The 13627-nt window shown below is 57.9% G+C and overlaps 4 protein-coding genes across 4 annotated transcripts; 3 read left to right on the top strand and 1 right to left on the bottom strand.

Annotated features, from left to right (window-relative positions):
- Window positions 1–109: 109 nt before the first annotated feature.
- CMQ_2025 (antiviral protein) lies at window positions 110–4574 on the bottom strand (the record flags this gene model as incomplete). Its single annotated transcript, XM_014314951.1, has 2 exons — window positions 110–4373; window positions 4426–4574. The coding sequence occupies 2 exons, from the start codon at window positions 4572–4574 to the stop codon at window positions 110–112; spliced, it is 4413 nt and encodes a 1470-aa protein (XP_014170426.1).
- Window positions 4575–4824: 250 nt separating this feature from the next.
- Window positions 4825–8415, top strand: CMQ_2068 (pre-rRNA processing protein utp22; the record flags this gene model as incomplete). The annotated part of the gene is made up of 2 exons (XM_014314994.1): window positions 4825–5076; window positions 5134–8415. 2 exons carry the CDS (start codon window positions 4825–4827, stop codon window positions 8413–8415), a joined length of 3534 nt encoding a protein of 1177 aa, XP_014170469.1.
- A 1483-nt stretch (window positions 8416–9898) lies between these two features.
- CMQ_1983 (major facilitator superfamily MFS-1) lies at window positions 9899–11603 on the top strand (the record flags this gene model as incomplete). The annotated part of the gene is made up of 5 exons (XM_014314909.1): window positions 9899–10156; window positions 10215–10461; window positions 10516–10630; window positions 10698–11511; window positions 11568–11603. The coding sequence occupies 5 exons, from the start codon at window positions 9899–9901 to the stop codon at window positions 11601–11603; spliced, it is 1470 nt and encodes a 489-aa protein (XP_014170384.1).
- A 523-nt stretch (window positions 11604–12126) lies between these two features.
- On the top strand, window positions 12127–12645 carry CMQ_1865 (uncharacterized protein; the record flags this gene model as incomplete). The annotated part of the gene is made up of 1 exon (XM_014314791.1): window positions 12127–12645. The coding sequence occupies one exon, from the start codon at window positions 12127–12129 to the stop codon at window positions 12643–12645; it is 519 nt and encodes a 172-aa protein (XP_014170266.1).
- Window positions 12646–13627: the final 982 nt, after the last annotated feature.

The raw sequence follows: 13627 nt of genomic DNA, 5'->3' as shown, positions 1-13627 counted from the left end.
ATGGCACGTGATCACACAGATACCATTTGCCAAAGCAATTATTGCCGACTTTGCTGTATCCTGACCGAGATTCTGTCCAGCACCTGATCTCTCCCTTCCAAACCCCATCCTAGACCACCGCTTCTGCCAATGCTTGCCAGCCATCCTGAAGCCACGGCGCCACAGCAATCGAGACCTGCGCGTCGGTTGTCCGCCGTGTGCCCACACACGCTCTCGCCAGGTCTTCGGGCCGTAGATTGCCGCGTGGTGGGATAAGGCTGCGAGTAAGCCGCAGGGCCATATCACAGGCAAAGTTTTGCTCATCATCGTCGTCGTCGTCGTCGTCGTCCTCCTCCTCCTTCCCCTCCTCCTCCTCCTCTCCTAAATTCCCCCATCCATGTGGCAAATGTGGCTGCAGCATAATGTCTCTCTGTGCCTGATGCCGGCTCTTCTGTCGACCGTCCAGACTCGCCAGCGCGTGCATCAGGTTGCCCATCTGCGTCTGATCGCCGGCGGCTGCCCGCGACTGCGACCGTGTCTGCGTCTGCATCTCGGCCAGCTCGGCCACCACAGCCTCTGCGCTCTCGCCGTCGCCGTTCAACATCGCCATCGCTCCTAACAGCAGCACTGCCTGCATGTGGTCCGGATGCGCCTCGATCACCGCAAACAGCTCGTCCTGTGCCCGCTGGCGTCCCTCGTCCGTGCCGCTGGCCCAGAGCACCTGCGCAAACAGACACACTGCGTCGGGGTTTTTGTCGTCGTCGTCGTCGTCACCTCCCAACACCGCCTCAAACTCGGCCAGCGCCTCGTCAAACGCCGAGCGGAAGAAATGCGCCAGTCCGCTCGACAGATGTGCCGACAGCCGAATCTTGGCTCGTTCTGGCTTGCTCACCTCGCCAGCACCCCCTTCCCCCACCAGCTGCAGCGCCATCTCCCCGCTCTCCACTGCCTTCTCGTATGCCCCCAGCGCCACATAGGCTCGTGCCACGTCGGCCTTGGCCACGGCATACCGCCGCAGAGACGCCGCTGACTCAGTCGCCTCATAATCCGCCTCCAGCGCCGCGCAGATGCCTTCCAGCAGCTTTGTTGTGCCGTCCGCATCCGAGATCCGCTCGCGGAAGAGCGCAAACAGGTGGCCGTATGGCAACTCCTGTGGCCGCAACCGTCGCACCTGCTCCAGCCCGATCAGAGGTCGCACCAGGTCTGCTGTCGACGATGTCGACGCCTCGTTGGCCGTCAGCCGGTCGAATACCGAGATCGCATATTGCTGTCGAGCCGCCAGCGATGAAGCGTCCGAGAGGTCCATCGCGTGCATCGCCAGGCTGCCGGCCTCGTCGGCCTCGCCAAACGCCAGCGCCACAAAGCCTTGGCCAAGCCAGCTGGCCGCGCTGTCGGGGTCGCTCGACTGGCCCTCGGCAAACGCCCTGTTGGCCAGCTCCACGTCGCCGTGCTCCAGCGCCAGCGTCCCGTAGTTCGCCCACACCGCTGCCCGACCCCGTCCAAGATACAGGCTGCGAGCCAGCGCGTGCTGGCTGATCGGCGGATGCACTGCGCTCGTCGCCACCCCCAGTCCGTTCCAGAATCGTCGGTTGCCGCCCTCTAGCTCGATTGCCCGCTTGAAGCACCGGATTGCCGCTCGCAGGTAGCCGTTCAGTCCGCTCCGGATCGCTGTCGGCAGACAACTGTGCGCCCGGTATTCCGCCCATCCCACGTTGTAGTGTGCTGCCGCCAGCATCTGCCGTTCGCTGGCATCCGTAAAGTGCAGCGCCCGCTTAAACGCAAGGATCGTCGCGTGCAGACAACGTGTCAGGTCCACCCCGGCCTTCTCACTCTCCGCAAACATCTCGCTGGCCGCCACCACTCCCGTTCCCACCCCATCAATGTCCTGCAGAAAGCTGTATGCCGCCGAGCCCAGGGGACCCTGGCCCTGCTCTCCGCCCGCGATCAGCTCCCGACACAGTGCCACCGGGAACTCGCTCACTCGTCCTTGAACCGTCGAGAACACTGCACACGCGCTGGCTACCGCTGTCCAGAACCCCGACGTCGAGGCCGTCTGCGTCGTCGCTACCTTGGCTGCCAGCTCTAACGCTGAGCCTGCCTTGCTCGTCGCCTCGCCAAAGAGCCCGCGCTTCACGCAGCTGTCCGCACTCTCCACCATTGCGTGCATCATCGCTATCAGCACGCCTGGCTCGTCCGACCGTTGCTGTAGTATCGCCTCGTACAGCTCCGTCGCCTTGTCGTATTCGCCCACTCCCCGGTACACGTTAGCTAGCAGAAAATCTGTAAACCAGTCGTCGTAGGCAGTGTCCAGCCCTCCGCCCTCCTTGATCTTCCGCGCCTGCTCGATCGCCCGCACTGCCGAGTAGTGCATCCGCACCCGGAGATATGTCTCTGCCAGCGCCACAAACGAGTGGTAATCTCTCGGGTCCAGTCGCGTCGCCATCCGGAACGACATCATCGCCTTGTTGTACTCTTTCTTGTGCAGCTGTGCCGTGCCCAATGCCGCAAACGGCCAGCTGTGCGCCTTCTTCTTCGAGCCCCAAGGCGGCGTCGCCTGCCCTGACTCTACCACCCGCTGCGCCACTAGCTCGATGCTCTCCCAGTCTCTCTTGTCTGCAAACGTCTGCACCAGCCGTCGCCCTGCCTCCAGCTCGCCCGACGACAGCTCTAGCGCCTTCATGAAACACTTGTACGCCCGCTTCCGGTCTTTGCCGTAGTCTGCATAGTAAATTCCCAGGCTCGTGTATGCTGGCGCCAGGTGCAGGTCATTCTTGAGCGCGTTCAGCAGCTGCTTATACGCTCCGTTGCGGCTCTTCCTCGCCGCCTTGGACCCGTCCAGATGCCACATGCAAACCCCCAGCCGGTACTGCGTCAGCGCAAGCAGCTTCTTGACCGTCACTCCCGCTTCCACGAGCAGCGGAATGCATGCCTCCAGCTCCGACCGTGCGTGCTCGTGTTCTCCCCGGAGAGACCGCACCCACGCAGCCTCGCTCCGCACCCGCAGATCACTCCGGTCACGTTCCAGTGCCCGTTCCAGGAACGACACCGCCGAGCCGTAGTCCAGCTCTTCCTCGTCGATCAGTCCCACCCCGACGAGTGCCGGGGTTGCCTCTGGGTTGTGCGATAACACCCTCTCGAAAAGCTGCTTCGATTCGGGGTGGTTCCGCGGCCTTTGGTAGTATATCAACGCCGTTGCCAGATATACCGTAAACGCGTCTTCCGTGTTCTGGAGCGAGAGGCCCGTGTCGGCACGCCGAACGTCGAGGAACTTGAGCGCCTTGCGCATCAGTTCGATGTTGTCCAGGAAGTCCTCCGAGTGCTGGTACCAGATGCCTGCCATCCGGTAGGCAAGCAGGGACTTTGCCTGTTTTATCCCATCGAGCAGAAATGCCAGACGGTCTTCGTCCGTCTTCGGAAGCGTATCATGCACTGTTGGTATAGCGTCACCCTCGGCCTTCTCGCCACCTCCCTTAGCCGCTGCACCTTCGCTTTCTTTTCCACCCTCGCTATCCGCCTGAGGCCCAGCGTCCTCCTCCGGAGGCGCTTTCTGGGAAAACGGGGACAGCTCGCTTGTCAAAAACCCACCCAATGCCTTGCCCAAGCCAGATGTCGGGAAGAGAGTGTAAAATTCCCACAGCAGGGCCACATCCCAGTCGCTGACATCGGCAAAGTCACACCAGTCAATCGTGATTTCCCACGCCAGCTGAAAAGGATGCTTGATGATGACCATGCCCTTAGCCAACTTGCGCACCTCCTCCAGCTCTTGCTCCTTCTTGTCGCCAACAAACACTGCGAGTCGCTCGACACGATACGACAACAACTTCTCCTCATACGACCGTCGCAGCTCGTCGTCATTGGTCCAGTTGATCAGCTCGCCGTAGATGTCCGTCAGCTGGCTGTCTGCAAACGTGTCCCGCTTCACTTCTGCAGTGACTTCGACCAGCCGAGCGCCTAGCCGTGTTCTCCGCTCGCCGATCAGAGTGTTGATTCGCATAGCCTCATCCGCTTCCAGCACCTTTGCAGTCGCCGTGTACGTTGTTGCTGGAGGCTGGATGCGACCTCTTAAAATCGGATACACCGGCGAGTCGGGAAGCAAGATGCCCAGGGCGTCGACAAGCTGCTTTCCGCTTGCGTTGGCTCGGGAAAAGTCCACAAACGTGTCCACTACGACCTGGCACTTGTACATGTCCTCGGCATCACTGTATATCTCCGCCAGCTTGATGGCTGCGAGCTTGTACTTGGGAATCGCTCGTGACCCCTGCTTCTCGAACACCTTGATGAGACCTTGCCATGCCTGTGGGTCGGCAGGTTTCACGCTGGCTGCGTCTTCGTAAACGGGTACAGCATCGTCCAGCTTGCCCGTCTTATCCAGAGCGAATCCCAGGAAAATTAATCTGCACGAGTCAGATCTTTACTGCAAAATTGCCAGATACAGTCGTTACTTACGCCTGGTAGTTCTTAGAGTCTGCCTCGAGCACGTCTCTAGCCTGCTGAATCGCCTCATCGTACTTTTGCTGGCGAAGAGCTTCTCCAATCGCCTTCAGCTGCGCTTTTGCACCTTGCTGGCTGCTACCGGGCTTTTTTGCTCCGGCCATAGTTTGACTCAGGCATAACAGATCCAATACAATGGCAGACGAAGCAGCCTAGAAGCAGCTGCAACTGCAGAAAGCAGCTATAGCAAGGCCCCGCCGGCCACTGATTAATAGTTGATCCGGTGTTATCGATAAGGATTCTTATCGTATTTTTTTTATTAGTCTGGTTTTTTTTTCTGCTGCATCGCAAAACTGACTGCCTCCGAGACAGGATCGCAGACAACACTTGCCTGCGCCATACGTCAACGTCACAATGGACTCCAATCCTGCCAAGAGACGAAAGACGGACCACTCGTCACCCGGCGAGTTCTATGCGACCATGAATGCCGAGTCGGCTGCCGCAGCCTCGGCTGGCATCTTCCGGCCCAGCACTTTCATTCTCGAGACTGCAGAGCTGCTGGAACAGAGCCGGGTGGATTATGGCAAGCTGCTGCCCGACTCGGAAGAACTTCTGCGCAAGCTCAAGAGCGCCGTTGAGGCAGTAGAGACGCATGGACCGGTTCTTGTACGTACCGGCTGGGCCTGGGACTCTTGTCTGCCCTCTTGCTAACCCATGGTCTAGATCGGCAAGGCGTCTTCTAAATTCGAAACGAAAAACTCGATACGCATACCGTACCCTAACCCGCGGCCGTCAGACGACTCGCTCGTTAAACTGTCGATTGAGAAACCGACACACTGCAATGTGGTGGGCAGCTTCGTCTTGAAGACCATGGCCCGGTCGCAAAGAGAGTTTGCCGTCGACATGATTGTAGAGATGCCACGTTCGCTTTTTCAGGAAAAGGACTATCTCAACCTGCGGTACTTTTACAAGAGGGCGTATTACCTAGCCAACATTGCAAAGTCTGTGTCCAAGGCCCTGTCCGACGCCTTGAATCTCTCTTTTGAGTATCTCCACGACAACCAGCTGCTCCCGATTCTCGTTGCGACACCCGTCCGGAAGACGACAGAAACGGAGAAAGGCAAGCCGTCAGGTCGCCGCCATCACAACGAATGCAAGATCCGGATCATCCCGTGCGTCGCAGACGGCATCTTTCCCAAGCAAAAGCTGTTCGCCAACAAGAATTGTCTCCGCCTGGACGCGGCTGCCGAAGCAAAGGACCTCCCGGCAACGCCTTTCTACAACACCACGATCAAGGCAGACGGTGCGTACATTGCGTACCTGAAGCTTCTGCATCAGACGCAGAAGTCGTGCCCTGCCTTTGTGGACGCCTGCCTGTTGGGTCGGGTGTGGCTACAGCAGCGTGGATTTGGCGGCTCTGTCACGCGTGGCGGCTTTGGAGCCTTCGAATGGGCTGCACTGGTTGCTCTGCTCATGCAGACGGGGAACCGGAAGAAGGTTGCGGGGACGATCCTGTCGACGTCGCTGAGCAGCACGCAGATCTTCAAGGCCGTCGTGCAGTTCCTGTCCGTCACAGACCTTCGCAACAAACCCTGCATCATCGGAGGCAACACGCCGGACGTCGGGGTGGATGCTCTTCGTGAAGGAACACCGGTTCTGTACGACGCCGGGCGCCAGCTCAACGTGGGCTATAAGATGAGCATCTGGTCGGCAGGACTGCTGAAGCAATATGCCAAGCGCACCCACCAGCTGCTCACAGACGACTCAGCGGCTGACCAGTTTACCCTGTCCTTTATTGCACGGGCCGACATTGCTCTCGAGGCCTACGATATGGTCTTCCGGATCCACAAGTCGAAGCAGGCGACGGCTGCAGAAGAGAACGCGATTCACCGCCGCGGTTCGTTGTGGGAATTTGGCGACAACGTCTTCCAGACGATGAAGAAGGCGCTGGGCGACCGGGCGAAGCTTGTGCACGTCAAGCTGCCGCCACAGGTTGGGTGGGCGCTGAATGAGGCCTGTTCGGAAACTGCTGCTGCTGCTGGTGCCGACTCGTCGCAGACGAGCATCGTGGTGGGTGTCGTGTTCGACCCGGCCAACATGGCCCGCCAGGTGGACCATGGCCCAGACGCGGAGAACAAGAAGGAAGCCCGCAAGTTCCGCGAGTTCTGGGGCGAGCGAGCAGAGCTGCGGCGGTTCAAGGACGGCAGCATCCAGGAGACGCTCGTATGGACGTCGTGCGGGACGTCGGCGCTGTGTGAGGAGATCACACGGTACATCCTGGGCCTGCGGCTGGGTCTGGTGGCCAAGGACCACATCGAGGTCGCTGGCGGCGGGTTCGCGGCGATGGTGCCGCTGGTAGCCGAGACAGACGCTGCCACGTTCACGGCGGCACGCGACGCCTTTTCCACGCTCGAGCAGGACCTCCGCAGCCTGGAGGACCTGCCGCTGCACATCCGACAGGTGTCGCCGATTGCGGTGCAGCTGCGGTCAGCCAGCATCCGGCTGCCAGCCGTGCAGACGGAACGGGCAGCCCTGCAGCCGATGGAGGTGGTCCTGTACTTTGAGGCGTCGGGCAAGTGGCCAGACAGCCTGGTGGCGATCCAGCGGGCCAAGATGGCCTTTATGCTGCGGATCGGCTCGTCGCTCGAGGGCCTGCGGTCCGGCATCGAAACCCGTCTCGGACTGGAGGACGCGCAGCACGAGACAGAGAACCAGGCGTTTCTGGACATTGTGTATGCGGACGAGGCGGCATTCCGGCTGCGCGTGCACAGCGATCTGGAGACGAGCCTGCTGGAGCGCCAGACCAAGGACAAGACGGCCGAACAGCACGTGCGGGCCTCGAGTGCCCATCTGCTGGCGACGCAGCGACGACTGTTTGACGTGCTGCCGCTGCAGAACCAGACGATCTCGACCTTCTGCACGCGCTTCCCAGCGCTGTCGCCGACAATCCGGCTGGCCAAGCGATGGTTCAGTGCACACAAGCTGTCGTGCCACGTCTCGGACGAGTTTGTCGAGCTGGTCGTGCTGCACGTCTTCTTGCAGGGCCATCCGTGGGAGACACCTGGCAGCCCGACGGCAGGGCTGTTGCGCGTGCTGCAGTTCCTGGCACGCTGGGACTGGCGGACGGAGCCGCTGGTGGTCGACACGTCGGAGCTGACGGCACACCTAGACACAAACGAGACAACCGACAAGACCGGGGACGATGCTGGCGCTGGTGGCAGCACGGATCCACGCACACGTCTGGAGGCCTGGCGGAAGATCGACCCAAACATGCAGCACACCGTGCTCTTCGTGGCAGCCACGCACGAGATGAGCGGCACGGCCTTTACGACAGCCGGTGGCGGCAGTCGTCCGCTACCCTGCAAAGTCGTGGCCGGTCGCATGACCAGTCTGGCCCGGGCTGCCTGTCGGCTGGTCAAGGACAGGGACGTGGGCGTGGGCTCGGGCTCCAGCGATGATCTCGACGCGCGCCAGCTGTTCCAGCCGTCGCTGCACGACTATGACGTGCTGATCCACCTGTCGCCGCGCCTGGTCCGACGGCTGGTCCACGGCGAGGTCGAGGAGGCCGATGTTGACGCGCCGGCAAAACGACGGTCGGCCGTGTTCAAGAATCTCGACGGTCGTACCGGCCGCGACTTGCGCCCACTTCCGTGCCACCCCGTCCAGCTTCTCTTCGACCAGCTCAGCGAGGCGTACGGTGGCAACGGCACGGCGGCGCCGCTGGTCTTCTTTCACGGGTCGTGTGAGGATGGCGATCACGTGATGGCCGCCATGTGGAACCCCCAGGTGCAGCCGAGGGCTTTCCGAATCAACCTGCCATACTCGTTCAGGCCGGTCAACACCAAGACCAAGAAGAAGCGAGGCAGCGACGATGCCGAGGCCGTTACCGACGAGCCCAGAGCCGAGGACCTGGTCGAGGTCAACCGTGACGCCATCCTGGCCGAGGTTGCGCGGATCGGCGGCGCCCTGATCGAGCGGATCGAGGTGGTGGGACAGCAGAAATAAAAAGGAGCGAGGGACAGAGCGGTAGCGGGTGCTCGTAGTATTGTCGACGCCAACAGAATTAATGCGAAGCGAATCAGAATTGCACAACCCCGTGTCTTTTGCCCTCGACGTCGCGTGAGACGGCCCGCTCTTTCTCGGCTGCAGGCTGCAGGCTGCCGGCTGCACCTTGCGAGCTGTGATGCATTGCAGCTGATGAGCAGATGACTAACTTGCTGATCGACCTTGCTGCCATGTGGCCATGATACCACCCCGTTGGATATTCCGCTTTGGCCGTTCCGCGTTGGAGTACCGCTTGGGTAGAAAGCATGCCGTCTATACTGTGTAGTATTTTGTCCTGAGGACAGAAACAGGTATCACTAGACAGCAACAGACAAGACATGCACCGAAACACTCTCCTGACCCATGGACTAGTGCAAGTCAAGACAGATTGAACAGACCCGAGGGATGGCGATGCTATGCACTTCTGTGCTCCTCCGTTCTAACGGTCCTCCAGGCCCAGACCGGGCGCACGTTAGTCGCTCCGTTGTCTGAGCTCTAGAACCAGATAACTCTCATGCACGTCATGTGTACAGCCACACAACGTCGTTCTGCTCTTACCTAAGCCGTCCAACGGCCCAGCCTTGAAGAGCTAGCGAGCCGAAGTGCGGGGAAAGCGCGGAAATGGTCAGTTTTGCCGTTTGGCGTCCGTCTGCATGGGTTGGTGAGGGTCACCTGGCTGACGCCCAATCTCACATAATACTCTTCCTTTTGCCAGTCTCCCCGGACAATAAACCGTGTACCTTTGTCAAAGAGTCAAAAAGGAGGCAGACTTGATTACAGCCTGCCCCTAGTGCGACGTCCTTAGCTCCTTCTTCTGAAATCGTACGTGGCTGCCAAGGCATCCCTATCTGGGAGCTACGACCGGCGTTCTGCGTCGTCAGATCCTTCTAGCCCCTACCGCTGACCTGCTCCAATCTTCTCTTTCCTGACGTATCCTTTCCCCATCTTGTTTCTTGGCCCTTCTTGGCCCGCCTGCCTTTGCATCCGTTACTCATTTCCCCTCCTCTTCACCACCCGTTCCATGGTTCATTCTCTCTGGGCCTCGGCTGTGACCCAAAGACCATAATGGGTTCCTATAAAGTTCCCTCGACCATAGTGAGCAGACAGGGACTGCTTGCTCGTTCAGCTTTCTGTTCCCTAGAACAACAGATACCTCAGATAGCTCTTGCTTTGTCTGTTCGCCAAGTCAACGGCCAGGCCTGGGCCCTTATCTCTGCTGCTCTCTCTACCTCCCTGGCAATCTCTTATCCCTAGTCGCAGTTCCCGTGTGACTCCCGTCTGCTGTTCACCTTGTTTGACATCTCACAACGGCTGCTTCTCCTCTGCTCCCTTCTCGCTCGAACAATCTCAGTGGGAACAAAAGGGAAACAGAGAAGGAGCTGAGAGCAAGAAGCGCAATCACACATACAGAACGCACTAAACTACATCAACAAAGTCAATAATCATGGCTGTTGACATGGAAAAGCATGCCGTTGAGGGCGATACCTACGCGGTCAAGCCAGAGACCACATTGGTCGAAGACGCAATGACACCCGAGTTCACTCTTGCCGAGCAGAAGAGCATCATGCGCCGCGTCGACCGACGCCTCGTCACCACCGTGGGCTTCATGTACTGCGTCTCGCTGATGGACCGCACCAACCTGGGAGCTGCCAACATTGCAGGCCTGGCAAAGGATCTAAAACTGACAGTCGGAGCCCGCTATGTATGCTATAAACTTCGGCAGAACATGTGCGATCTAGGCTGACTCTCCGCTCTGGCAGTCCATTATCAGTTTGGTGTTCTTCGTCCCGTACATCATTTGTCAGGCGCCGTCGACTGTCATCGTGCGCAAGGTCGGTCCGCGCCTGCACCTGTCGCTGATCACAGTCTGCTGGGGGGCCGTCATGGTCGGCATGGGCTTTGTGCCCACTTGGGAGGCTTTGGCCGGCTTGCGTGTCATTCTCGGTATCTTTGAGGCCGGCTTCTTCCCCAGCTGCATCTATCTTCTGAGCACCTGGTACACGCGATGTGAGCACAGAATGGTACAGGTCTCGATGGCAAGCGCAGGCTAATCGTTAGCAGTCGAGGTTGGGAAGCGCAATGCCGCCTTCTATATTCTGGGATGTGTGGCCTCAGCCTTTGCCGCCATCCTTGCCGCTGGCATCATGCAGATGAAGGGCCTCGCTGGTCTTAACGGGTTTGTCTTTTTCATTGTCTTTGCCGGCCGTCTTTCCAAGCAGCACACTAATACACAACACGACCAGCTGGCGTTGGATCTTCATCACTGAGGGATACATCTCGTGCCTGATCGGCATTGCAGGCTTCTGGCTTCTCGTGGACTTCCCGGACTCCAAGCGAAAAATCTGGAATTTCCTGGGTGATCGCGAGCGCGCCTGGGTTGTTGCCCGTGTGAACGCCGACCGCGGCGATGCTGTGATCCCGCCGTTCAAGTTGTCGCAGTATTTCCGCAGCGGCCTCGACTGGAAGGTGTGGGCCTATGCAATGATTTTCTTTAGCACAACAACGATCACGTATGCGCTTTCCTACTTTCTGCCCGTCATCCTCCAGGAGAATATGGGCTTCACGACAGTGCAGGCTCAGTGCCTGATCGCCCCGCCTTACGTATTTGCCGGATTGGTCATGTTCTCGTTGGGATACATCGGCGATCGCTACAAGGTGCGCGGGCCGCTGATCGTCTTCTGCATGCTGCTGTGTCTGATCGGGCTGCCCATCGTGGGCTTCCACCCTAACTCGGGCGTGCGCTATTTCGGCATATTCTTGGTGACGGCGGGCGCAAACTCGAACGTTCCGTGCATCATGTCATACCAGGCGAACAACATCCGGGGCCAGTGGAAGCGAGCCTTTGCCAGTGCAACTCTTGTGGGCTTCGGCGGCTTGGGCGGTGTCTGTGGCAGCCTCGTGTTCCGCGAACAGGACAAGCCGGGATACCGCCCGGGCATCTACGCCTGCATCGCTGTGAGCTTAGTGACGCTACTGCTTGTCTGCGCTTTGAGCCTGGACTATCGCTCGCAGAACCGAAAGGCCGATCGCGGAGAAAAGGAGCTGGAGACACTCGAGGTGAGCAATACTGGCGAGAAGCTGTCGTTACAAATTAATGACCGTTTCGTTTCTAGGACGGCTACCTGCCAGGATTCCGGTACACTCTCTAAGGAGACGTGGCTTGGGTGTTAATTATTGCCTTGTCAAAAAGTAATGTCGGCTGTGCGTGGTGTGAATCAGCATCCCTGAATTGAAGGATGTGAACAACGAATGCGCATTGTCCTAGTCGAACAGGATGGACTGTTCAGGATGCCTATCTTCTCTTGTTCATAGTGGGCCCCAAGCAATGGAAGAAGAGCGGATGAGCAAATGAACACCATTGAACCGGGTTAACCCAGCAGTTCAACGAACAATCTGTCTGTTCATATAGTCAATCTAAGACGTTCAGTCTTGGACCGCCTGCATATAAAACCGTCTGAAGTCTCGTGTTTCTCTCCTGATTATCATTGTCCTATCCATCATTCTTCTACAGGCCTAGAGAGTCGCTCAAGATCATCTGAGATCTAAGTTCTTCTGCGATCTCTCAAAGTCGTACAAAACAGCAATAAGCACAACTCTGCCTTACTAAGCAGCAAAGCCATATTCTCCCTTCTTCCCCAGACCCCACTTGACAGAAGAGCGAGGAGAGAAGAGATGGCCCCGATCGCGGTGTCATCTGTTGCGATACACATCCGTGCAGATACGTCTACTGCCCCGTCCAAGCCTCCATCTCCATCTGTTCTTGTCACCACGTTGGTAGTCTCGCTTCTCGGTGTCTCACTCGTTTTGGCCGTCGTCCTGGCTTTTCTCGCGGTGGGTCCAATCTGCAAGACAGTCAAGGACGCGCGCGGGTGCCGCAGAGAGCGAAAGAAGTTGACAAAAAGAGGCCCCAGCCTCCGATCGCATCCTGATGTCCAGTCAGTGGCGCAGCTTCCGCGTGTATATCCGCACCCTTTAGAGCCGGCGGCGGCGTACTGGCAACGGCAGCCACGAAAGCCGCTGACCAAACTGCCGGAGCTGCCACGACGGGTGCTGGAAGTCAAGTGTGAGGAGGCGCAACTGCAGATGGAGGCCGAAACGGGCGCGGAGGATATGTACCTCCTTCTGGACGAGAACAACCAGCTCAGTCCGATCGGGTCGCATTGCACGGCTACGCCCAACGACTGCTTCTGAGTGGAACATGAGCTTCCATCGACCCAGAGCTAGTGGTTCTCAGAGTGTCGTATTTGGTGCATCGTATTGGAAGGTGATGGTGAGGTGAAGTCGTAATGTAGTGAGAAGGGAAGCTAGTCATTGTTGTTTGTATTTGGTAATGGAGAAATTTGATGATGTTCCTGGTCGTGTTATATATATTAAATACGTCATCCGATTTCAATTTACCTTTGTGCCTTCTGCTATCAATTTTATTTTTATGTTTACAACGCTTGCCATTATTGTCCTATATACCATTACTAATTCGGTTTCTATCGTCACGATGAAATATACCACTTAAATCGGATCTATGATCCATGTGCCTAATCTAGACGAGGCTTGCTTCGTCGAGACGAATCAATTCGCTCTGTCATGCGTCGAATGAAGACTGAGCACTTCTTGACTGGGCCAGTACCTGCCCCAGCACGCGTTTATGACGCTGATGGAGACGAGACAGGGGAATTAGCAGAGGCTTACGAGCTTTGGAAGACGAGGCGTGATACCACGAAAAAATACATCCCGATGACAACCCGCAACGTCAAGGACTGTTTTGCGGGTTACGGTTGCATCACATTATTACTATAATGCGTGCAGATCTTTTGTGTACAACGCCAAGCGTGTTATACTCTTTTAGATTCATCTTGATGATCCGCCACTTTCGTGTAACAAGCGACGAAAGAGAGGAAAGAAGGATCGAAGAGATTATCATCGGTCTCACATTTGGTGGTACTGCGATCTGAAGTTATTGTATGTGCTTTTTCGCCTTTGGAACACTCTTCCATCTCCAAGGCGGCAATCAGCTGGCCGCAGAGCAGGATATCACATGAAGTGGTGTTTTGGATGATGGTTTGGACGAAGCCAAGTACGTCTGTCCATCTGGAAGCGTGTTTTAGACCGAAGCGCAGTCTGAACGCCTCGGGGAAGTTGGGCGGGAGCGTTTTCTAGCACAGGCAGCGTCTTCTCC

The sequence above is a fragment of the Grosmannia clavigera genome (assembly GCF_000143105.1).
Source record: "Grosmannia clavigera kw1407 unplaced genomic scaffold GCSC_168, whole genome shotgun sequence".
NCBI lineage: Eukaryota > Fungi > Ascomycota > Sordariomycetes > Ophiostomatales > Ophiostomataceae > Leptographium > Leptographium clavigerum.
This window is presented reverse-complemented; position numbering and strand designations above follow the sequence as displayed.